Genomic DNA, 24908 nt, shown 5'->3' with positions numbered 1-24908 from the left:
CTGAAAGCTGTGATTGGGGGAACAGACATGGACAATGACATTCTCAGAAAGGTCACAACATGTGGTTTTCCCTTTTGATTGCTCTGCAACTTCTGTGAGCCTCCAGCATGGCAGAGCATGGCCCCCAGCACGTCCTGTGGCAGGTGAGGCCTGGTGCTGACCTTTAGATCAAAGGGTCAGCAGCCACTTCCAGGTGACAGGCTGACCTCCTCGACCAGCCGGCCCACGGCTCAGCCCCAAAGCTTTCTGCCGCATGGAGGCAGGGGGCAGTCAAAGTCCTGACACTGCTTCCTGTGGCAGGAATACCACCATTGATCTCGAACCCTTCAAAGAGACTATAACCGAATGGTGAAGCTGCTGTATCAGATATTCACAGACAAAGCTGAAAACAATCCTCGGATGCTTCTTTTTAACATACTGAAGTTGTTCTAGAAAAAGTCTCCCACATGGCAGCAGGTTCATCCCATCTCAAATCATCGTTGGCCGATTAAATTTTACTGAATTATAAAACTCATCCAGGACAGAAGGTCTCAAAAATCAAAAATCTGTAATTTAACACATTTATTTTCTCAGTTATAATTAGAAGACCATCTAGAAGCTATCTACTGATATTTGTAATGATACAACTTGTCGTACTTGCTCACTCCTGCATGAAAGTTTCTGTGACTGAAAACTTCACATTAAACATTATTGTACATTAAACATGGTCATTTTTGCATTATTGTGAAATACAATTCTATGGTATTCAGAAATTGTCAAACATTTTCATTTGCAATGTGTAAGTTTTTGGGGGGTTAGTGTCTGCTCAAATATGGGACTTTCAAAGACTTCAATTTTCTTTTAAGTCCTATTTTAACTCAGACATGTTGTGATTTATCGTCCCTAAATTAAAGACTCTCACTCATTTTTATGGCAGGGAAAGCTCAGAAAACTGTTCGCACTTTTATCTTTAATAGTTTTTGAAATATTAATGTTCAAAAATGGCCTCAGATTTTAAAGTGTTAAAAAAAACGCGAGTGACAGGTCGATGGACCATTTTCAAAATATATCCAAATATATCCAAATATATCCAAACGTTGGAGTGTGACATTTTTATGGATATTGGAGAAAATGTTCTTAAAATTTTTTGATTTGAGATGGAATGGCCTGGCAGTTTTAAAATGTCACTGGGTACTTCTTTGGGCATTTATATTAGGACATGTTGTGACATATGTTTGCATGTATAGGGCTGTATCATAATGTATCTGAACACTTGTCTCTTCAGCGTCACTGAGATGCACAGATATGTCCGTATTTTCCACACTCTTTTGCAACCCAAACAGAAGGAAATTACCAGGTTTATTCTTCAGTAACAGGAAACCCCCAACACAGAAGCTGTGGCTTCTTTAGTTTAGTTGCAACAAAACCAAAGGAATTTATTTTTTGTGAATGTTAACTCTACAGCTAAGCCCATTAGAGATGACTCAATTTAAAAAAAAAACAATAATTAGAGCAAACATATTGAAATATGTCAGTTTTTATGACTTCACACTCAAAATGTTGCATCAGAGTTTGAAGCCAATATAACAGAGGAGCAAAGACCTGAAAGTCATCCAACTAATCAGGTGAAATGAAAGCAACATTGCTACAGAATAAACATAATCAACTGCAGGGGAAAAAATGGCAATAAATTAATTTAGTTGCAAAAATTATTACACATACCCACAGACATCAGGGTATCAGAGGGCGGAGTCAGGAGTCCTGACAGTAATACTTCAACCACCATTCTTCTGACTTGCTTCACATGTCAGCAAGTGTATAATGTATATATTAGCATGGATAAGCAGGCTAGGATAACTGGATAACTGCCACAAGAAAATAAGGGCAATCTTTAAACTTAAATCTTAGCAAGAAAAGCTAAGTGTGTAATAAAAGCAAAAACAGGGGGAAAAACAGGTGTGCTTAAATAAACAGACTCTGTGACACAGAGTGAAGAAATGAGCCTGTCTAATTAGAGCTAAGTGGTAAATGGACACAGTGGAAAGGTTACACAGTATAAGAAACACTTACCGCTCTGTAAGGTCTGCTTTCCCCCAGACAACACTCCCACTGGAAGAGTTCCAGTTGGGGTCAGGCCTTTGAGTGTTAACACACTCTCACTTTCCTCCCTAGTCCAAAAACAACACACAGGAGCATGAAGAGCACACACAGTTTAGGTCTCAACAAGCGCAGCGACCCACACCTTGTGGTTTAGAGGCGGTTTTCAAACCACGAGGTCATGAGGTCACTGGATGTTTCACCTGCTCCGTCTCATCCAGTCTTTGTTTGGTTCGATGGACTATCTGCACTAATCGTCTCCAGCCAACCTGCTAGCATGTGCCCTGCTTCTGTAATTGGGTCACTGACAACTTGTGTCAATTTTAGCAGCTGAACCAATATTTTTAAGACTCGGTTCTTAGTGTACAGATTTGTGTTAGCACACTTTTATGTTAACATGTTGCCTTTAATGGGTCCTCTGCTTTTTATTCTATAGAAACTTTGAAACACTTCAAAGGCAAACTTCACCTTTTCTTATCCTACAGAGACATCTGTGCCTTTAAAAAGTGTCATTAGCCTTCTTTTACCCCCCCCCTCTCCCTTTCAGTATTCGACATACGGAGGCGTTTGACAAATAGGCTGCTTGTCCACTTGCAGCAGTGTGACGAGCTAGCAGCAGCACCATTAATCTGGAATAATGTGTAATGTCATTACAGAGTCTAGGTGCATCGTGACTCATCTTGTGCCCGCTCATTAATCCCAGCAGGCCAACGCTGTGTTTTCAAACTCAGCTTCACCAATCCTGCTGCATACTGGCCCTGTGGTGCCCTGCAAATTATTTCTGGTATTGTGATGACCCAGTGCACTGAGCTCATTGAAATCCCTTTAGCATATATACATGAACACAAGCATTTCCAACTGGGATTATATTTAAAAAAAAAAAAAAAAAAATAGAAGAAGAAGGGAAAAAAAAGAGAATGTCAAAGTCAAGGCAGACCTGAGAACTGCGAAGACTCGGGCCATTTTTCCCACAGCACGAATCTTGTTCCGAATAACCTCCTTGCGCATCGCTGAGGTGCCGCCTGGAGACAGTGCGTAGTATGAGTTAAGACAAAGCACACCGCACTTTCCATCCCGAGGGAGTGATATTCTTCGCCCTCTTTGGTCACGCGTTCGTTTCAGAGCAGAGTGCGTGTACTTCAGGGACCAGAACTCCCTATTCAGCATCAGCCATGTGTGACAGAGGCTGAATTATGATTAAGCGCTACACATAAATCACCTCCCAGCATTCCATGTCAGTTAAGTGAGTGCCGGGACTCATTATCACTTCATCCAATTTAAAAGCCAAATTAAAATATTCATTCACTGAAGAAGCAGAAATGAATCTGTATAAAGTCTACAACCTAAGCACATGTGCACAGGTGAGCAGGCCACCTATATTTATGGATTTTTAGACAAAAAACACGCCTTAAACTAGGTTTAGCTTTGATACATGTTATAAATGTGTTAACCTTCTCAGGTCTGACTCACCATAGATAATAATCCTAACTATGCCCTTACCCCATTATTTGTGAAAAATAATTTTTGATGTGTGTCAGTGAGAAAGATTATTTCCTTTGTTTCCTGATTGCCACAATTCTAGAGAACAATGTACTAAAAACAGAGTCTACAATGTGACTAGTAGCTCATCCAGCTCACGATCCATCACAATTCACAGGTTACTGTAATGTGTGAAGAACAGAAAGAAAGTGAGAAGTTGTCTTGTCATTGTTTGGATGTATTTGTCCAAACTAAGAAAAATTCAAACCCACTGAGTAGTTTGTGTCCAGGACACATTATCCTGGTTCATCACCAAGTAAAAGTGTTTGATTCTAGGAGCACTATGAGTATGTGGTCACCGGTAAATATGAGGACAATCCCAAAAGTAAGGTCTCCTATTGTTTTAGAAATACAAACAACCGTTTATTTTTTCACAATATTTACATCACGGGTGACGTGTGGACATGCAGTGTTGTGGCGAATGCTTACGTCTTTCCTCAGCATTCCTCTTCTCCGGTTCTGAAATGGCCTTCTGAGTTTTTCCTGTGATTCACAGTACCTGTCAGCATTTACTGTGGTCCCAACAGGCAGAAAGTCAACCAATAATACCCCCTTTTGGTCCCAAAACACAGTTGCGCACTGTGCATAAGCATTCTCCACGATACCGTGCATCCACACGTCACCGTCAAACTATCGCTCTCCTGCCAAACTTTGGTTGGAACTTCATCCCTCACCCGCCCTACAGTCTGGGCTACGCACCCAGTGACTACCACCTGCTCCCAAAGTTGAACGAACATTTGTCCTGAAGACGAATCTGTGGCGGTGGCGAGCAGGTATGACATGGGCATTGTAAAACTGCCACAGCATCTACAAAAATGCATCGACCAAAATGGCGATTATGTAGAAAAATAAGTCTTCAAGCTTTAAAATGATGTAAATATTATGGAAAATTAACTGTTGTTTGTATTTCTAAAACAATAGCAGACCTGACCTTTGGGATTGCCCTCGTATAAAAAAGTCTGAAAAGACATCACATCGGCTTGTCGTAGCTTTGATCGTATTACTGACTGGTGACCAGGAGGTATCGTGTTAGGAAGAGAGGTGGACTGCCAAAGATTGCTAAATAAACAGTTTGCCTGCATGACAATGCTTTCATTTCAGCTTCTTCTCAATTTAGTGAGATTACCACTGTGGAAAAACACACTGGCAGTTCTCACTAATAACCTTCCCCAACTTAGTGGGTTTTTTTCTTGTTTTATTTTTGTACTGGTCCCAGTCCATTGGTTATATTTATGAGTAAAGAGTAAAGTATTCATCAGAAACATTTCGAGATGAACGTTTTCGAGTGGATGCTTCTTCAGTAATAATAGACATGCATTTTTTTTTACCTACCTTCATAAAGGTCGTCTCCCTCTGACATGAGCTCATCGTCGGAGCAAATGTTGAGTACATTCACCAGCATCTCCGTCACTGTAAATGAATCATAGAAAGCTCAATACAAGAATCGTTGTCGGCCTCCAATCCACTTTTTCCAAACTCTGCACCAGACGTACCCTTCTCTCCAACAAAAGGCAGAGACCACGTAAAGACATCCATAAAGTTGGGCAACCAGTAAGGGTGCGGGGAGCAGTTGAACTGTCGGATGTTCATCACGTTGTTCTCGTATTTTAATACAGCAGCTAGGATAGAAAGAGAGGAGGAGATGGGAGGCGACATTGAAGGACTGACGACAGGTAAATGCAAGAAAAATACAATAATGAGAGAGGTATGAGAAAAAAGAAAAGACAGAGACCTTTGTTGTTGTAGACATCTAGGTAATTTGGAGCTGAAAAGATTGTGATTAATGAAGGGAAACCTGTGGTCTGGCTTTTTCTGTACATCCGATACCTATGCAGCCGCAAATAAGAGTGACCCATTAAACATGTTCCATATCATCAAATGCTGGAAATGTGTTTTCAAAATACCACTTACCCTGCATCCTGTGCTTCATGGGCTCTTATTACCGACAGCAAGTTATTATTTACCAAAAAGTCACAGACTGCTGAGTAACTGCAAAGAGAGAAAGAGACAGAGAAGGCGGACCAGTTAAAACCACTAACAGAGGGGTCAAAGCGTAGTTCAAATTTAAACCATTAGACGGAGCAGCGTGAGGCCTCTTAAGATCAGTTACTAATTGACTGTTGGCCTGAGGAGATGCCTTCACGTTTATTTTCAGCATGTTGTGCCCTCTGGCCTCTTGAGCTCAGAGTTTAAAGATGCACAGTATCCAGCGGTTGCTCTGGTGTATTTATGGGATTCAGCAGCACTGGCTGGCCTCTCCAAAAAGTTTAGACCAAGCAGAGGCTAGATGAGGACAGCTACTTTATTTTAGAGTACAACTAATCCATTAGCTCTGGAAATTATTGGGAATAAACAAAGCAACATCAAACCAGCCCCAATGGTTTCTGATATTGGCAATATGAACAGACTTTAGACACGCAGACTTTAATGTTTTGACCAGTATTAATATTCGACTAAGGCAAAATCATAGTCACAATTATTTGTTCCATTTACTCAGCAACTCCAGAACCACCAAAGGAGGGGATGTTGGAGGAACACTAGTGAGTGCTGCTAAAAGAAGACCAGGTGAGAGATCCTCAGTGATGCAGAGATAAATGAGAGCATGCTGCAAGCAGCTGTTAAATAATCATTCAGCAGGTTCATCAAAGGAAACCTTGTTTTACTTTCAAGTTCTTTTGATGGAAATCTTGATGACTAAAACCTCTCCTTCCACGGTCTTGGCTCTAGCTCAACTCATCAGTAAGTAAATCTGGGCTCTAAGGGACTTGCAACACAAGACAAAACAGAGTGTTTTATCACTATTACTTTGGTTTAACACTTGATAAACTGGTCAGTTCTTAGACTATTTCATCTAAACTAGGGATCAGCTAAACAAAATCACTTCACCTTAAGATATGCATGAAAGGAGGAAATGTCTATAGCACTGCCAATCAAAAGTTATCAACTCAAGGACTACACACTTTCACAAAACCTCCAGCAAATCACGTCTATATTCAGTATAAATGTGTTCTTATTTCCCGAAACTTTATCAAGGTATCTATGTTTTATTTATTTTCTTGCACAGCTCTGCATTTCAGAGTTAGCAGCAATCCCAAAGTTTGTGCTAACAATCTTTTAGCCAATCAGTTAAGATATTTAGTTTTTATTTTTGTGAAATACAAACATAAAAAAAAAAAAATCTAATTAGTGGTTTAGACAGCATTTTAACAAAAATGTAAAATTATGCTAGCACCTGTTATACTTTTACAATAATTGAGATGCTGCTTTATCAATCTAATGTTAGCAAACAGAATGCTGCTGCACCAAAAACATCATTGTGATTGCTTTGGTTGCTAGCAGATCTCTGCAGTCACCTGTAGTTTGCATTGCAAACCAGAGTAACAACCTTTAGTCTGAAGGTGAACATTCCTCATTTCTGGTTTGCCTCACACTTTTCATGTTTCACTACTGCTTAAAGAGCAGTGTGTAAGTGTTTGCAGACAAGTTGGCGCCTTCCATGCAAACGTTTGGCAAACACAGCAACCTGTTGACAACCAAAGCAGTCGGAAGGAGGGTTTTCCATACAGCTGGTCGTGACCAAAGTGGTTGCCAGATGGTCGCTGACTGGTCTCTAGTTCTTTGTGACTGAGGCCTTAGTTAGCTCAGATTTACACTGACTGCATCACAAGCAGGCATCACTGCTCTTTGCCTGTGTGTCGTCACCTTGTTTATACAAACAGACAGCAGTATACACTAGAGATGGCACGATACCACTTTTTTATGTCCGATACCGATATCATAAATTTGGATATCTGCCGATACCGATATGAATCCGATATAGTGTTTTTTAATCAACAAAACTGTTTTTTAAATATCTTGCTGCATTTTGTATAAGTTCATACTCAAGTTTAAAACAACAACTACACTAAAGCTATTCTGTTATACCTGTATGCAAAAAAAAATATTTCATAGTTCAGCAATACTGATCAATCTAATAAACTTAAACCTACACCATCCTCCCTATTCTGGTATTTTAAAGAGTACTTAGCGTAAATATTAAGCAACCTAACTAATAGGGTTCCAACTCCCAGCAACAACAAAAATAAAAAAATAAAAAAATAGGGAACCACCCCTCACCCTCCACCTCATGATGCTTAATCGACGTAATCAACCTTAATTTGATGCAGTGTGGAAAAAAATGCACAGAAATAAATTATTTTTCAAGAAATATTAAATAGATTCAACATCTTTCTTCAACAAAATTGCAGAATTCACAGATGGTGCCTTCCCAAAGGAAAAAGTACTATAGCTTACTAGGGTATGTTAGACTTAATAGTTACTATATACAGTAATTGACTTCTATTCATTTTACATCAAATTAAAACTCTGGGTGTCAGATAATTATTTATTAAAAGCTAGACATTTTAAATGAGAATAAGAAAGAAAAGTATGTCTTTGTGCCCCCTTTTCCCTGTTAATGCCCTATCGGCCCCCCTGGCTAAACTTTGCTAGATCCGCCCCTGCACAGTTACCAGCGTCAGCTACGTAGAAAAAGATCCTGGAGTAGAAAGTAATATTAAATAAATTGTAACAACAGCTGATCAAGCTTAAACGTGCTGCTGTTGTTCAGCCGCTGGTTTGCTCTTTCTGGCGCAAAGTGGACCAAAAACAAACAAGAGACACGGACTCACGACAGAAAAGCCGATCAGCTGATCATTAAGCAGTTTCATGATTGAAGTAGCAGCAAGAAGAGGCAGTCGCTCCATATATCGCTTGTTAAGCTTAACGCAGGAATGCTTTACAAACATTCAGAGATGGACTTACACACTTGCTTTACTTCTCTCGGGGATAACTTTGTTGGAGATGAAATGCCGGGTTGCTAGCGAAGCTCCACATGCTATCCAGACCACCGACAGGTCCCGCATGCCACAGCCGCTCTATCACGTGATGCATACTGCTCCGACGTGCTAACGTTCTGAGGTGAGTTACGGCGTGTTGCAAGTTTTGTGAGGTGCTTTCGTGATATTTAATGGATCGGATTACATTTTTTATTTTTCTCCGATATCCGATCCAGTAATTTAGGTCAGTATCGGACCCGATACCGATACATAATATCGGATCGGTCCATCTCTAGTATACACCAGTGGAAAAAAGCAATCCTTTCAATGTTGTTGGAGTAGAAGGTCATCATACTGTTCCCTGGATTTATCAAACAAGGCAGGTTGACAGTCGGCATAACAACTACAGTGTTTTACATTTAGGTTAGGTGTAGAGTCGTTGACATCGCTGAATGCAGGTCGTCTATTGTATTTGGCTAACTTTTGTGTCAGTCTCAAAGACTGTTGAAAACTGACCACATTCTAAACAGGAAGAAACCTTTATTTAGACATTCTGACATTGTGAGTTATGCATATGTAATGTGTGAAACACTGCAAACCGCTGTGACAAAAGTCTTTCCCAAATATGAGCTAAATAGTTTCTTAAAAGTACTTACTTTGTCACGTGGAGACCACAAAATGAAAGCTATGATAAGTCCATCCAAAGTGGCTGACCAACTCCCCTAAGCTGCCATCTCTTGGTAAGGTCTGGTGCAATCTCTTAATTCACTGATGCATTTACCTTCACTTAATACAGACTTACTGAGGAAGCTGGTTACATCTCAAGTTGCACACAGCTGATGTAACTAGCTCCAAGCTAACTGATTTAGCTTATCTCAGCCTAACATTTTCTGTCATAAAGGACTGTGATAGACATTGTTCAATTTTTCCTCTCTAATCTTATTACACGTAATCACCTGGCTGTTGTTTCCTATTCTGAATAAGCATTTTGTATCTTTAAACCCACAGAATTCTAAACAAGCCATTTAAATGTGTAAATCTCTAACATGTTTGTCTGCTCTTGACCATTGATGGACCCATTTCCACAGAATATCGTGAAGGAGCTCTTTGAATCTGTTGACCTATTTTGTAGAGGCACACTGAATGTGTTGACCCATTTTGAACATGCTGTTTTTATCTGCTAACCTGTTTTGAGAAGGCCATTTTTGAAAGTGCCTCAATAAGCTGATTGACCTATAAAACAATGAATCCACAACCTGTGACCTGCGCGATGCAGCTCGTTTTCAATTCGATTCCTCATTATTATTATTAAAGTGCTCTACAAGGGCAGTGCTTGTGCAGAGCGTAACAGTGACGCTAAAAGCGGCAGTTTTACCTGAAAAAGTAAGAGCAGCCTCTGACGGAGTTGTGGTTGAAGTGTTCTGATGTTTTTTCACTGCCGTAGTCCTCACCAGGGTCTGCCCAAATCAGGTCGCACATTGGCCCGAATGCTGGAGGCTCTTTAAATCTGTCTAACTGCAGAGCACAAAATACAAACATGCTTAGCAGAGGAACTGTTTGGTTGTGACAAAGTGGCTAAAGCCACAAAGTCAAGGAAATGGACTCTCTCACATGAAAGCACTCCATTCAACTGCCTCGATGGAAATGACATGGAAGGAACTGAAAAAATGCATTTTTAACCGAACTCGCTTTGTTACACTAGTTCTGTCCCTGCTGACAGAACTAGTGTAACAAGCTGAGAAGCTTGTGAAAGGCTACAACCCATGTTAAACAATAAAAACCGATAAACAATTTCTGGCCTTTTTATTTTGACTAAAGCCCCAAGACCAAGACAGCAATATGCCAACACATCTCCTAATACTTTTTTCTATCAGACACACAAAACAGAAAACACGTCTCTAACATTTGCGATATGGTGTTATTTATTTACGTTGGACTTCGTTCTGTTCACCTGGTTGTGATTGTGGCACTCCAAAAATGTATGTTGCCAACAGGGAAGTTGCAAGGTGCCCTCTGCCAGACAAACTATGTAACGTCAACACTCAAAACACGACTGAAGAGTGTTTATCCAGAGTCCAAAAGTATTTGCCCAACGAGTATTTATAGCTTTTAACTGTCCATCTCTAACAGACTGTAAATAAGAGATCAACGTAGCTCCAAAGCTAAAAAGTGAAGCCAGTTTAAGCCTGCCTTCGTTCTATCCATCCATCCATCCATCCATCCATCCATTCGCTTCCGCTTATCCTTTTCATGGTCGCAGGGGGCGCTGGAGCCTATCCCAGCTGTCATAGGGCGAGAGGCGGGGTACATCCTGGACAGGTCGCCAGTCTGTCGCAGGGCCAACACACAGGGACAGACAACCATTCTGACCCCCGGCCTGATGGTGGAATTGAACTCAGGACCTTCTTGCTGTGCGCAACAGTGCTAACCACCGTGCCACCTGCCTTCGTTCTAAATATAGTAAACTAAGTTGATGACTTAATTTAGATGTTACTGTGTTTTCATGTCACCCTCTGGTGCTGTTAAATGTGCACTTTATTGTAAAACTTTTGTTTTCAATAACAGCCATATTGGTTGTCCTGCCTCAGTTTGACCAGGGCATCCATGGCACAGACAGGAAATTCCCATTCTGGATTTCAACCTGCCAACAGTGGAACAGGCTGTACATCAAAGCTAGAATCACGTGTAATGAGGCATGACGGAGTGAATGATCTGCGATTAGAGCTGACACTTTAACACATATTCTTGGAACATATAAGAGATTAACTTGAAAGGCAGATCTTGATAATGTCACAAGCCAGCGGTCGATCACTTACTTTTCTTATGTCATCTAGGCAGTTGATTTCTGGTGAGAGTCCGCCATGTACACACAGGAACTGCTGGTTGAGTAGGGCAGCGAGGGGCAGGCAGTCAAAGGCCTCCATACAGGCGTCATACACCCGTTCAGAGTATTTAATTTTACCTGCAGTAAAAATAAAGATTGGGATTCAGTCTGAGGTCATAATTGCTGCCAAAGATGGCAAAAAGTCTGCTGAATTTGCTCACTACAGCAAAGGTTTGGTAGATGTGTTATGAGCAGCTAGCAGAGCTGCCCTGCCAACTGTGCCAGTGGTGATTGTTTCCAGACAGCTTCTACAGCGCCACTTGCAGAAGAATGAAAGGGTCAGATTAGGTCAGGAGGAAGTCCATGCCTTATAGAGGAGAAGCAGCCAGGACAGTACAATGCGAGTGCCAGTTTGAAGACAGTGCTACTTTAAGGTCATAAAGGGGAGTGTGGAGCTTTGAGCTTGGAAATTAAAGTTCTTTACTCTGTGAAAATGTTTTAGTAAATGAACATCTTTAATGCTTAGTTGGAATAACAATGAAACACTACTCATGGGATGAGAAACAGGAAAATGCTATTTCTGCAGTTAGCTAAAGTAAAGAGTTAATGCCGTCTTATGAATCTAGGTTAACTCTGGACTCCGCACACTAACCCATGTCTTCCCAGAAACGACGTCATGGGGCTGTAGACCATAACAGATAAGATGAGTGTGCTTGGTGATAATAAACTATGCTAAAACTGTTTACTGATGAGAACAAAGATAATGTATTCATTAAATAAAACAGGTCGTCATTGTATCGCGCTTGCTCATGAGGCTATGAGCTGCATTATATCTACCGCACAACAAAGTTGCCGTCAAATCCATTGTAGCAAGCCGCTGTTTCTGCCGCTTGTGCAAGTCTCTATGTCTGTTACTTGTCTTATTGTGTAAAAGATTACACAGAGGGAGGTTTCGACCCCTTTTTTGTGAGTGCTGATGTGGAGGTATAGTGGCGACGCCTATCATTCATGAGAATAGCTGTGGGATGTGGAGGAATCGCAGGAATAGATGCAAGGATAACAACATGGTCAACAGAGCCTTAATGCAGGAGCCAATATTCTGCCCACGTCATAACTCCGAGTTGTACACTGTGAGGATCAATCATAAAATAAGTTGTAAAATAATCCCCACTCTTGACTGTTTAATCTGAAAAAACAAAACGTTCTAATATCATTAATGCGCCACTTAAAACAATAAGGCAACATGGGTTAAAACATCGTGTGAGGCCACACTGACTTGGATTGCCACATTTTACTACTTCTACAAACCTTTCCTGTGTGTACTACAAGACAAGGCTACGAGAGAAGTGTGATCGCAGCTGCAATCAATTACTACAACAATCCCTAATCTCTCTGATTAAATTTGTTAGTGTTGAACTGATTATCGATCAACAAGCTTTTCCGATCAATAAGCTTGCCCCAACCGAACAGGTGGCAAACTGTGTGTGTGTGTTTGTGTGTACAGATGAGGTGGCATGTGGGTGGGTGTGAGCAGGGATGTCGTGAGTGAAATCTATTTGCAACTGGCAAGACATTCTTTGCCGACTGCTTTCTGAGTTTGCATGCTAATACCTCCACACTTGCTCTGCACACACACACATGCAGCTGTCACTGACTGAAATCAAAGTGTGAGTGTAACTGTCTAAATAGCATCAACAGCATGCCTCGCTGCTCTCCATGCTTCAGCAGTTTGCTGTCGGCAAGACAAACGGGACAAAGGCTTCATCTCCTCGCTGGAGATTCGCAGATGAACTGTGAACTGTTGCATGTTGTGACGGGACTTCCCAATTCAACGTGTTTGTGACAAATGTGTCCTACTTACGGGGCGCTAGTCATTTTACTAAAGGGGAATAGAGAAAACACTCCACTTCTCTGGCATGAAGTCTGACTTAACATAGCTATGTTTCCCAGCACTGTGTTTTCAATTCCTTATTTGTGTCTGCGGTACTTGAAAGTGAAAAGAACTATCAATGGGACTAAGGAAATACCTGCGACAGCAATCCTGCACTCACACTATTAGCACCAGACTGCACCATTATATCTGGGCTATGTGTGAAATCTGAGAGCTGACTGATACAGGTCAATTTAAAGTGGTACAGAGAGCATATGAGCCCCCTGGGCTGGTCTTCATACGGCTGAGAAAAGCAGCACACTTACATTCCTGTTTGAAGGTGAAATACTCGGTGAGGTGCCGGCACTCGTGGTTCCCACGCAGCAGGAAGAGTGTGGTGGGGTGGTTGATCTTGAGAGACCAGAGGTAGAGAACGCACTGAGAGGAGAGACGGCAAGAGAGAAATGTGAGAAAGGTCAGAGACGTGTGCTCATAATTCTATTCAAACATATTCAGTGTTCTCCACACACAGGCTTCCCTCACCACTGTCATCAAGAGCTGTTCAAGGGGGAACTGTTGAGCTGCTCTTTCAAAGGTTTTAAGGTATGGACCTTACTATGTAAAGTCCCAGGAACTGATTTTTGGTTTAATTTCACACTATATAAAAAGCAAAAACAATATTTATGTTAATTAAATGTGTTATCTCTCTACATATGAACTAGATTTAATCATCTCTTGAATATGTTGACATTTTTACAACAAGCGTATTAGCATCCCAGATGACCCTCTCAAAGGCAGCAAAAGGCCCCGCTTTCCAACACAATTCACATTGTGTGAGTATTGAAACATTGTTACTATTGTAAAACAGTGTTCCAAAATGTTGCTACTATTAACATTTTCATATTTTAGAGCCACCGGAGATACAAAGGAGACATTACCGGTACTTATTGCACACAGACTTTATTTTGGCTGGCCACCCGGCCTTAATCAATTATCCAGTTCAGGATCATGGGAAGGGAGTATCCCAGGTGACATAAGGTGAGAGGCGGGGTGCATCCTGGAAAGATCTATCATAGTATTAACACTAAGTAATAGACAACCATTCAGACTCACAGTTACACCTATGACTAATTTAGAATTACCAATTAACCTGACCTGTGTGCCTTTGCACGGTGGGAGGAAACCAGAGTACCCAGAGGGAATTCACACAGCCAAAGGGAGAACATGCATACAAGCCCCAACTAGCCAATGGACTCATGTCCCATGGAAGGACTTCAACGCCACTGCCTTGGACTGCAGCTCGCAATGGTACTCCTTCTGCTCTGGAGATCTGCTGCAAGATGAAGGCTGACTCTAAGCAGAAACAGCGGGTAGCTGAAGAGAGCTGGTTCATGTCTTAAGCCAACCTCACTTACAGATTGGTTACAGAACAGAACAAGGACTACTTTGCCAGCTGCAGTCCAAGACGATGGAAGGCCTCCAGGTGGACTCAGGGTGAGAGATGCCCTTATTATGTTCTTGCAGCAAGATACATCATATTTTTAGTTCCCTTAGACCCTTAGAATGTGTGCATCTCCTTTAATGATAGACAACCCGTATACCCCTCCATACTGAACAATAATGTTTAGTGAAGCATACTCATATTAGAAACGCTAGAAACAGCAAATGTTGGAATAATTACTCAGGCAATTATCTATCACTCCATCCATCCCTGCTCTTAAAATGAATGTGCACTCTCAACCTTTGACCACTTTTGATCACAAGGTAGTTGCACAGGCCGCATGGTGGGAGACAACCTGTCTGCAAACAATCACAGACTAACTACAAACACTCTCAGACAGATTGGTGAAGGTTTCCAAATAACTGCTGCTTAATTTATAAACACAATGTGTCTCACTGCAACGCAAGGCTCAAACAGACTGGTTGCCATCTGGTTATATTCCTATATAAAAGTAAGGTATGAGTGCTTATGTCATTTTGCAGTTAAATTCCTGTCCTGTAGAAACTGCTACAACTGCTATTTGCTTTCTGCCACATGAAGCTCCAAACACACATTAACCATCATACGCCAAACAACAGTTTGTTTTTCCCTTTGCTAACCAAATATTAGAAGCAGTGGGATGGGTTTCGTGTGACTACATTACTGGTTCTAATTTTAAAAGAACAGAACAGCATTTACAATCCAAATCCAAACATGCTTTCTCTTCAGTTCATGCACTGTTCAATAGCTGCTGCTTGACACTCTCAACATGCTTTTTTAACATGTGCAAACCATGGCCCGCTATCGATGCAACGAGATGCCAAGGTAACCAGAGCCTGCAGGTGTGTGTTCACGCAATGTCGAAATAAGGTGGTGGTGGGTGCACCCATCTCATCTTATACACATTGATCACTGAGAGGAATATCAGACTGTGAAGTGCAGGTAAATGTGTTGAGGGGGCTGTCGGTGTGACTTGCTCTCTCTTATGTGCGGAGGCGTAGGAAAGGACATGGCTCTGAGTGGCTTGAAGCTGACATGGGTTTTAATGAGAGCTCTCTGCACTCTTTCAGCCAGCTACTCACGAGCGGGGAAAAGAAGACAAAGAAAGGGGCATGGAGCTTTGTGTGGCAGACATGAACACTGGCTACCTTCACCTCATCTCCCACAAACACACACACACACACACACACTCTCTTCAGCCTGTGCATGGTTTATGTAGGGGTGGAGCTGGGGCTTGGACGGTTTGTCCAAAGAAACACTTGCTTGGATCAAAGAGAATTCACTAAGTGAATAAAGAAATACACAGAATAAAACAGGTTGTGCACACACAATGAATTTAGACTTTGGCAAATTGCTGGCCTGCAGTGGTAACGCACTGCTTCAAGAGGCTGCGGTGACTCTTTATGTTACCTAGGTAACCACATCCTGATATCCATTTTCCTATATCTGCCTTATGCATTACTGAAGTGGCCTAAAAAAACACTAGCCCTGCTAGTGAGATCAAATGGCTGCAAATCTATAGATTTTACACTTCAGTGCCGTTTCATGGTGACTTTAGGCTGCTTCCTCTCATGTGTAGAAACAATGACACATTTCAGAGATCTTAATCACTATTTTAACAAATCAATAGCTGCCAATTAATGATTATTTTATATTTGTAATAATCTACCTCAATCAAAAGTCTTTAAGAGAAAAAAAACCAGACCATCTAATCTCAAATTTTTGAGAAAAATCATCAGAATTTAGAAGGTGAAATTGGAAGTTCTTTTTTTTTTTAATTCACTTAAATTATTAATTTATTAAAAAAGAAAAAAAAACTGTTTTACCTTAGAATGACTGACTGATCCACTGTTTTAGCTCTAGACGAATTAAGAAAAATGCAATTACGAAGTTGCTCAACTCAATTTTTTCTAACAAAAGGGACGACTTCTGGGATTAAAAAAAAATGAACCCATCAACTAACAGAAACTGCAATTTCTCTACTGACCCTTTGAGGCTGTCTGTAAAAATCAAGTGAATTTTCATAGACTTAATATACATAAACAGACAATTTAAAAGCATATTTTCAGTCTTGTATATAAGAAAAATGGTTTTGGCAACTGTCTTATTTGGACCATATGGATCAGAGTCCAAACTGGTGAGTTCACAGCAACTGTGTCCATCTTTTATCTTTGAATTCAACTCGATGCAAAGCTTCTACTACTAGCTTTGTATGATTCCCAGTCTAAAATAACGCTTGTTTATCTCATCCTTGGTGAAGCCCCCTAGTTATTCCGCTGTCCCTCTTCTTCTAACTTTAACCCAGCTTTCTTTTGATTGGCTGTCACTTATAAACAGAAAGCTTGAACAGCAGATGGGTGGCGCTTCTGAGTTGTGTGCCTGGGATGACCATAATAGTGATAGTGTCCCTCATGGACATAGAGCCAAGATTACAAACACTGCCTGAAACTGAGCATTCAGAGCAGTCTGAAGCCTGAGTTTTCAGCTCACACAGATTACTTGTACATACACTGACTACATTTAATCTTTTGCTCATGTGCTCATGAGCATCATCATCGAAACAGTATATAAAAATACAGCAAACAATAACAAAAACCAAATTGTGCTATTCCTGTATGTGTGCTCCAAAGCTAATCCAGTGTCTGGTACTGTTAAAAAACTATCCTGGCAGCTTATTGGATTGGTTTCCCCTCAGCAGCATTTTTAATTATATCCTAATAATTGCCTGGCTGCATATTATGTGTGTATCCCATTACTTTTAATTAGTTGCTGCATGTTAGTTGTGGACTACTTTGTGACCCCAGCCAGCCACAGTAGGTTGTGGAGTTTTAGAACCACAAGAAGCATACCCAAACAAATCAAGCTGATTCTTAAGAGATGCCACTGTTTCTAGAAAAATGTGGTGAAAAAATATAAGCGTCTTTAGTAAAAACAAATCTATCTTCATCATCAAGAGCCTTTCATTCCCTTTGCTACTTCTCTGCCCTTTTTTCATCTGTGACATTTCACCCACCTCAGGCAATAACCCAGGGCCATCAAAAGACCCCAGAGGAGGCTCAAAATGTTAGCATACGTCCTAGTTGACTCTTACATAGCTTTCATTTTCTGCTTTTTCTCCACAAATATTCAAAATACTTGAAGACATGAATCAGGACTGCACACGCCCTTTAGGAAAAACAAAAAACCCCACTCATATCCATCATGTATCTACTATCAAAAGGTGCAGCGATGTCTGAAAGGCTCCCTTCAAGCACTTATGGACCAGCTTTGGGCCCCAAACAGTCACTATTTCTAGGCTCTTTTCTGTTATATAACATAACTTTTACAATTACTATGTTCTTAAGTTGTCAAATATACAAGACGCCGGGAAGAAGGAGGAAACTTAGACTCCAAAAGCCGGTCCTAGCAGGTCTGGGGCTAAGGATAGAAGTCGTCAACAACTGAAATGTCAAAATGTTATTTATATTTAAAACATCAATACTTTAGATGCTCTACAAGGACTCGTGCTCCACAGGGTGCTTAATTCAGACCAAGAAAAGTACTTACAGGAACAATCTGAAATGTGTGCTACAAGGAACCCACTGTTAATACACTAACTCATACTGAGTCTGAGTAAGTAACAGTGAAGCTTGAAATTCACACTACTCCCACAAGGTATCCATATTTTATTTATTTGGGGGTTTTTTGGGTTTTTTTTACAAATCTGGCTCTCAAGGCTATTTCACTGCCATCTGGCATAATTTCTCCCTAGTTTTTGTTACCAGCATGAGTGCTGACATACAATATTGTGCAAAAGTCTTGAGTCACCCCTCGTTTCTTAATAATGTGCTAGGAAAATGGCAAACAGCAATACAATTCACAGAAATATGTGCAAACATACATGGAAATAAAGCATATAAGACAAATGGAATATGTACAAAAAGGACATTCAAAGCTCTTCTTTGGACGCTGTCTGCCTTTTGTTTTGTTTTCTGTCAAATTTTCACGCTGTTTTAATAATGTCAAGGTCTGGGGAGGCCAATCCATGACTGACAGTGTGTTTTATGCTTTTACAGCAAGGACAGTGCTGTAAAAGGATCACTGGGATCACTGACATGCTCAAAGAAAGAAGCCGTTTCCGTCAATTCTGACAAGATTAATTCAGTTCTTGTGGCATACCTCAGCCTTTTCTCCACATTTTCCTTAAGAATTTCTTCCTCACATACATTCTTCCACTGAGACCATTTCTAATGAGGCTTCAGTAAACAGTAGATGGACCAACTGAAGGGCCACATGCATATCTCAGATCAGCTGTTCATCTGCTATAGATAGTTTTAGGTCTGCCCCTTCTTATTTCATTCTCCATGTTAGGGCAGGGCAATATGGCCAAAAATATTTATCAAAATATATATTAAAAAATTTACGATAACGATATAACTGACGATAATTGATAATTGATGTGAGACAAAATACTTTAAAACTCCGCAACTTTATTAGTGCAAAAAAACCCATCAATGTATTTTCACTTAAACAAGCAGCTGTTTTTTTATGGTTCGAGGTCAGTAAGCACAACCAGAATTCATACATAAGGCGCACCGGATTATAAGGGGCACTGTCAATTTTTCAGAAAATAAAAGGATTTTAAGAGAGACTTATTTTCCGAAAAACACTGTAATAACAACGGCCCGCTTGCATGCTCTACCAAAAGTTGTGCCAAACCAGTTCCACACCACTGACGTTGCACCATTTTTACAAACCAATTCTGATTAATCAGTTTCATTCAACGATCCGCCTTCACCCTTCTCATTCTCCGTCGCCCCCATGCTTTTTCTGCCATGTGCGTATGAAAACAAAGGCACTGCGCATGCACGTTTTACCCATATTCTATTGCAATATTTTATTTTCTTATAGTTGCCTAACATTATACCGGTATTACCGTGAACAGTATGATATGGCCCAGCCCTACTCCATGTGTCTAGTTCCCTCAAATGCACACCACGATGACACCTGCCAGGTTTCAGGCTCTTTTGGAACCACCTTCAGTGATAAATTGTCTCTTATGTGTAGACATAACACTGAGTCATCCCCTCAGTTAGATGCTTTTCTTATGCTTGATTCATATGCCACTGTTTAGTGGCTTCAAAACAAAACAAAAAAAAACCCCTCACACATTCCCCTGAAAATGGTCAGATTCAACAACTGGACTGAAAATAAGCGAAAAAGCAGCCAATGTCTTAAAAAAAAAAAAAAACACTTTTAAAGACCTTCAGAGAGCCTGGAGAATGATTGCTCATGACAAATTTAAAGGCTACAAGAAAGTCTGGCTCCTTGGGACCAACACATAAATAAATGCTTGTTTTTTTGTAATGTACACAAACCATTCCAAATGTGTGATTTATGTTTTACTTTAAATGGTAAATGGCCTGTATTTATATAGCGCTTTTCTAGTCCCTAAGGACCCCAAAGCGCTTTACATATCCAGTCATCCACCCATTCACACACACATTCACACACTGGTGATGGCAAGCTACATTGTAGCCACAGCCACCCTGGGGCGCACTGACAGAGGCGAGGCTGCCGGACACTGGCGCCACCGGGCCCTCTGACCACCACCAGTAGGCAACGGGTGAAGTGTCTTGCCCAAGGACACAACGACCGAGACTGTCCAAGCCGGGGCTCGAACCGGCAACCTTCCGATTACAAGGCGAACTCCTAACTCTTGAGCCACGATCGCCTTTAAACCAGCTCACCATTATAACTGCAATAAATTCAAACGCACTACAGGCACAGCCCTCCAGCCAGAGATCTTGAGAGTCGCACTGCAGCTTTCTGCTCCACTCCTCTGTCTTATTTTTAACTGTTCTAATCAGCATGTAGAAAAGTGTGCCCTTTGGAGGTGTCACTGAAATAAAAGTTAGGGCACAAAAACCCATTTGGTCAAGGAGCACTGCAGTAGTACTCACATTTTAGCAGCCTTTCTCACCATGAGCAACCATCTGAATCAAAGTGGCACTGAAACACGCTCAAGTCCAAATGCTTTTCATTACATCAGCTCTAGCCCTTTCAATGTGACTTGCAGCCAGTGGTCTTACTACAACATCATATACACTTAGAATACAAGCAGCAGTATAAGAAGCCACCAAAACATAACTAAACTAGATTTGACTTTCTGACAGTAACACTTGTATCCAAATTGGATATAAAGACAGCTTTTTTTCTTAAACATACAAGACATACAGTTAGAATACATCAAAACATATCACACTGTTAGATAAACAATAGTAACTGATTACATTAGCATTTTTTCCCAATCCATTTATTTCCCACAAAAGAATGAGCCTGCCTAGCATTTATTAACAGCCCAGCTTAAATATCTGAAACGCTTTACTCAAAGTCGCCAGATCTGAAATCAGTCAGAAAAATGAGGAATAACCCTTCTAAAAAAAAAAAAAAAAACTACAAAGAAAAACCAAAACATTGTTATAAGTCTGATTATTTCTTTAAATTCATAAATTAAATCTCACTACTTAAGCTAAATGCTTTCAAATTGCTATTTTTTTGTTATTGTAAAGGACTTCTTAATCCTTAAAATTGAAACATTTAAATGCAAAAAAACATGAAAATATAAAAATTTGGAAGATAAAGAAATAACCTTTTAACACTGACACATGCCAAGATAACTGCAGATAATTTTCAAGCGTTATCTGTGAACCAAACCTATACAGCATGTTCATACAGTGTTTACTGATACCAGAGAGAAAAATATTCAAAAGAGGAAATAAATGTTTCATTATTATTAAAGTAAAAATAAAAATGACTCAAATATACTAACACAACTACTCACCTCAATACTGAAGTACCCTCGATCTACGTAGTCACCAAGGAAAAGATAGCGCGTGTTACTCGGTGAACCTCCGACTTCAAACAACTTCATAAGGTCAAAGAACTGTCCGTGTACATCTCCACATACTGCCAAAGACAGACAAACACGTTGCTCTTAATTTCTCAGTTACATATTATAGCCATATTACTTATTCTGGATATAGATGCTGCTCTTATGAAAGTAATGGCCATAAATGCAAATAGTTCAAATAGTTCTCCTAAAAGATTTTATCCTACTTGTTGTTTTGATGATGATGGTGGACAGAAAAGTCAAAAATGACCTTTACGTGTTTGGGACCAGACGATGTGGCCCACATCTACTTTAAACCATTTACTGACTCCTTGTGGCTTTTCACCAGTATACTTCTGGCAGGCTGCCACTGCTGCACCCACCAGGCTTAACAACTCTTCTGATGAAAACTCTGCTATGATCAGTGATAGTATATCTGTGACCTGTAATCCTGGAAAACATGGATTCCATAGAAATAGAATCACAGGGAGAAGGCGATCACTCAGATAAAGTAGGTATTGCTTCACTCTGAAGCTGAGAAGGGTCACTGCACTCTCCTTTTATGACACCAGCCAATGGGTTTTCTTGTTATTCCTTATCTAGTGTGACTATAGGATGCATGCTTGGTAGTCTGTGTGGTCACAGGTGTGAAAGCATGTAGATATCCACCTGGAACCTGGAACCAGGTCAACTTAGGTCAATAGCGGACGGTGAAACTAAGGTTACCAGTGGGCTCAAACCATGCTAATGTGACATCACGACTTCTGACGTGTAGGATGGTTTAATGTTGTTTCAGATATGCATGCCCGCAAGCAGGTCGGTCTTTCCATCTATTTCATATTATTGTAGGACTATAAATAATCCAGACGGCACAGGGGCGAGAAGCTGGAAAAATAAAAACCTACGTTCGCTTCATTTCCAGTTACTAAAGCTGTGCTTTTCCCTGAGTACAGACACGCACCTTTTAGATGAGGTGAGTGCATACTTAAGCATACAGATAGATGGTTACTCAGCTGTGCTGCTCTCACAGTTTCAGAGCAGTGACCAGTGCGTAAGCTATACTGTGACTTGACAAAGCCGTAGAATCCCCTCAATGAATGGAAATATATACATAGAAGGGTTATAGACACTGCAACAGATTATTAAAGATTGAGTATACTGCACGCTAAATTTTAAGCTAAGTTGTAAATGCTGATGTTTGCTTGGCACGCAAAAGGTCGCTGGTTCAACTCCAGCTGGACACACAAGGCCCTTTGGGGTTGCGTCAGAAAAGGCATCTGAGGTAAAACTCAAAACAAGCATGTGGAGCTACCTGCTGTAGTGACCACTTGTGACAAGGGAGCAGATAAAAGTCACTTCCTTTATCATAACAATACAGACTGTGGCGGTACCTTTCTAACCTTTTCAACCATTGTAGAGGTGGAGGGGGGAATTCTTTTTAAGTTGAAATTTTTTTTATTATTCACTGTCACTGAAGTCACTACTTCTGAATTATGCAGTAAATGAAAGCCACTTATCTGTGGGTTCAATGAGAACGAAACAGTAGCACAGCCAGGACTTTGTACAAATACTTCCTGCGTATTTAAAGAACAACTGACCAAGCAATACTTCTCATATCTCTTTACCTAGGACTACTCAGCTATACAAACTATATGAGCTGAATGAGCTATTCTAATCAATCACATAAACGTGCAAAGCCATATTTATCATGCTTGTCATCCCCTCCCCCAGAGTTTAGCTTTAGTAGTTTTAACAGGGTTTTGCTTCCTGAGGTTGAAAAACAAAACAGAGTATGATAGGGTCAGCTAAGGAGCTGACACTTGTCAAAGCCTGACTGACAGCCTGCGAGGCCCTCTGATCTGGTGAAAGAGTGAGGCGTCAGCCATAGAACATAAACAAGCCTGCAGTGGAATAATGCTGAAGCATCACCGAAGCAGACTTTAAACATCTGCTCAGATGTCTTCAAATAGCTTGTTTATTCTACATCCACCTGCTTTACACTACTTGACAGTGATAGTCTGTTGAACTGTGCTCTTTACTGTATGTCAAAGTTCAAAGTCAGTTACAGAGGAGCAGCACAATTTCTTAAATGGATCTAGTGTAGGGTACAGCACATGTGGGTGGGCAATATTATCGAGAGTCCGAACAGTAGACCTCCAGCTCAAGGGTAATCTGCATTTTTGTTAGATTATCCTGGAAACAGATCTGAAAAAATATGCAAGTAATACTTAAATAATGATTTCCAAATTCACTAAACACATGACACAGTCCTCCTTAAGCTCCTAATATCGAGCATCTCACCTGTAATAGGTGCCTCCACCTCCAGCATGCACTTCTCTTGACGGAGGATGTTGGCGCCGTCATTGATGATCTTGAGAGCCACGTCCTCTTCCACGCGGCCCTCCTTGACGAGGTGGTTGCGTAGCAGCTCAGCATTGGGCTTGCCATCTTCATACAGCTCTTTTATAGTCAGCTTATGTTGTGGAGGGTATGGCACAGCTGTTGATTAACAAAAACAAAAAAATCATTATGATAGTCATATTTGAGCTTAGGTTGGCAGCTGCATGACAACTGAAGGGGAGCAATGCCGTCACAGGGGAGTGAGACAATCTGTGCCAAAATTCAAACTTCTGCCTGGATTCATGACTCAGACAATTTAGAAAAATTCAAGCATGATGATGCTCATTATTTATCAATTATTATATTTGCTTGTTCTTAGCCATCCAAGATGACATCATTATGGTTCACCAATAAACATCAACAAATCCTCGATCATTCGAGAAAAACCTTCCATGGTAGGGGTAGGACCAAATCTCGATATTGTCACGGGATGTGGGGTTTCCTCCTGAATTATGATAAAAAGCTAAAAATCTGTCAAAGTCAAGCTTATAAGGGCATCGACAGTAACTAAGTTGCTGGCAACATATTCATTCGTGTTTATATAACGAATGCTGCCAAAATTGCTGCATTAAGATTATTGGCCCAGTTCATCTAAAAATCTGAAAATGTGTTCGTCTAAACATAAAAAAAAAAAAATCACTGCATCCTTAAGATGAAGTGCATTTGTGGAATTTTTACACTGATAGTGCGCATTAATTAGCATTAAGGGCGTAACCAGTGTGAAGCAAAGCAATCTGTAATGGTGTAATCTGGTTCCACTACAGCACCAGCACAGAGCTGCTAATGTCCACTTCAGACATACTAGTCTGGTAGTAATGTTGCAATATTCAAAGATTGTCCAGAAAATCAAGTGAAGTGGAAATAGATCATGATAAGAAGTTTGTTTGGATTTCTTGGTAATGATCAAGATTCCAGTCAAAAATCATTTTTCCCTTTTTTGGTTTTTAATCTCTAAGTTTTTCTTTTCCAAAGAAAAACTCCAGCATGATGCAAAGTCTGAAGGCCTGATTCTCCAGAAGAAACCACCATCA

At 40.5% G+C, this 24908-nt stretch overlaps 1 protein-coding gene across 3 annotated transcripts in view; it reads right to left on the bottom strand.

Annotated features, from left to right (window-relative positions):
* Positions 1-24908, bottom strand: part of ppp3cca (protein phosphatase 3, catalytic subunit, gamma isozyme, a) — a 35984-nt gene that overhangs the window by 5718 nt on the left and 5358 nt on the right. For all 3 annotated transcript variants that reach the window (XM_014409213.4, XM_004565794.6, XM_014409212.4), the window contains exons 2-12: positions 23779-23976; positions 21430-21554; positions 13453-13564; positions 11249-11394; positions 9808-9947; positions 5527-5604; positions 5348-5442; positions 5109-5234; positions 4948-5025; positions 3014-3098; positions 2050-2147 (exon numbers count right to left, since the gene is read on the bottom strand). In XM_014409213.4, coding sequence (XP_014264699.1) covers positions 2050-2147; positions 3014-3098; positions 4948-5025; positions 5109-5234; positions 5348-5442; positions 5527-5604; positions 9808-9947; positions 11249-11394; positions 13453-13564; positions 21430-21554; positions 23779-23976 — 1281 coding nt within the window. The remainder of the gene's footprint in view (positions 1-2049; positions 2148-3013; positions 3099-4947; positions 5026-5108; positions 5235-5347; positions 5443-5526; positions 5605-9807; positions 9948-11248; positions 11395-13452; positions 13565-21429; positions 21555-23778; positions 23977-24908) is intronic.

Source organism: Maylandia zebra, linkage group LG12 (assembly GCF_041146795.1).
Source record: "Maylandia zebra isolate NMK-2024a linkage group LG12, Mzebra_GT3a, whole genome shotgun sequence".
Classification (NCBI taxonomy): domain Eukaryota; kingdom Metazoa; phylum Chordata; class Actinopteri; order Cichliformes; family Cichlidae; genus Maylandia; species Maylandia zebra.
This window is presented reverse-complemented; position numbering and strand designations above follow the sequence as displayed.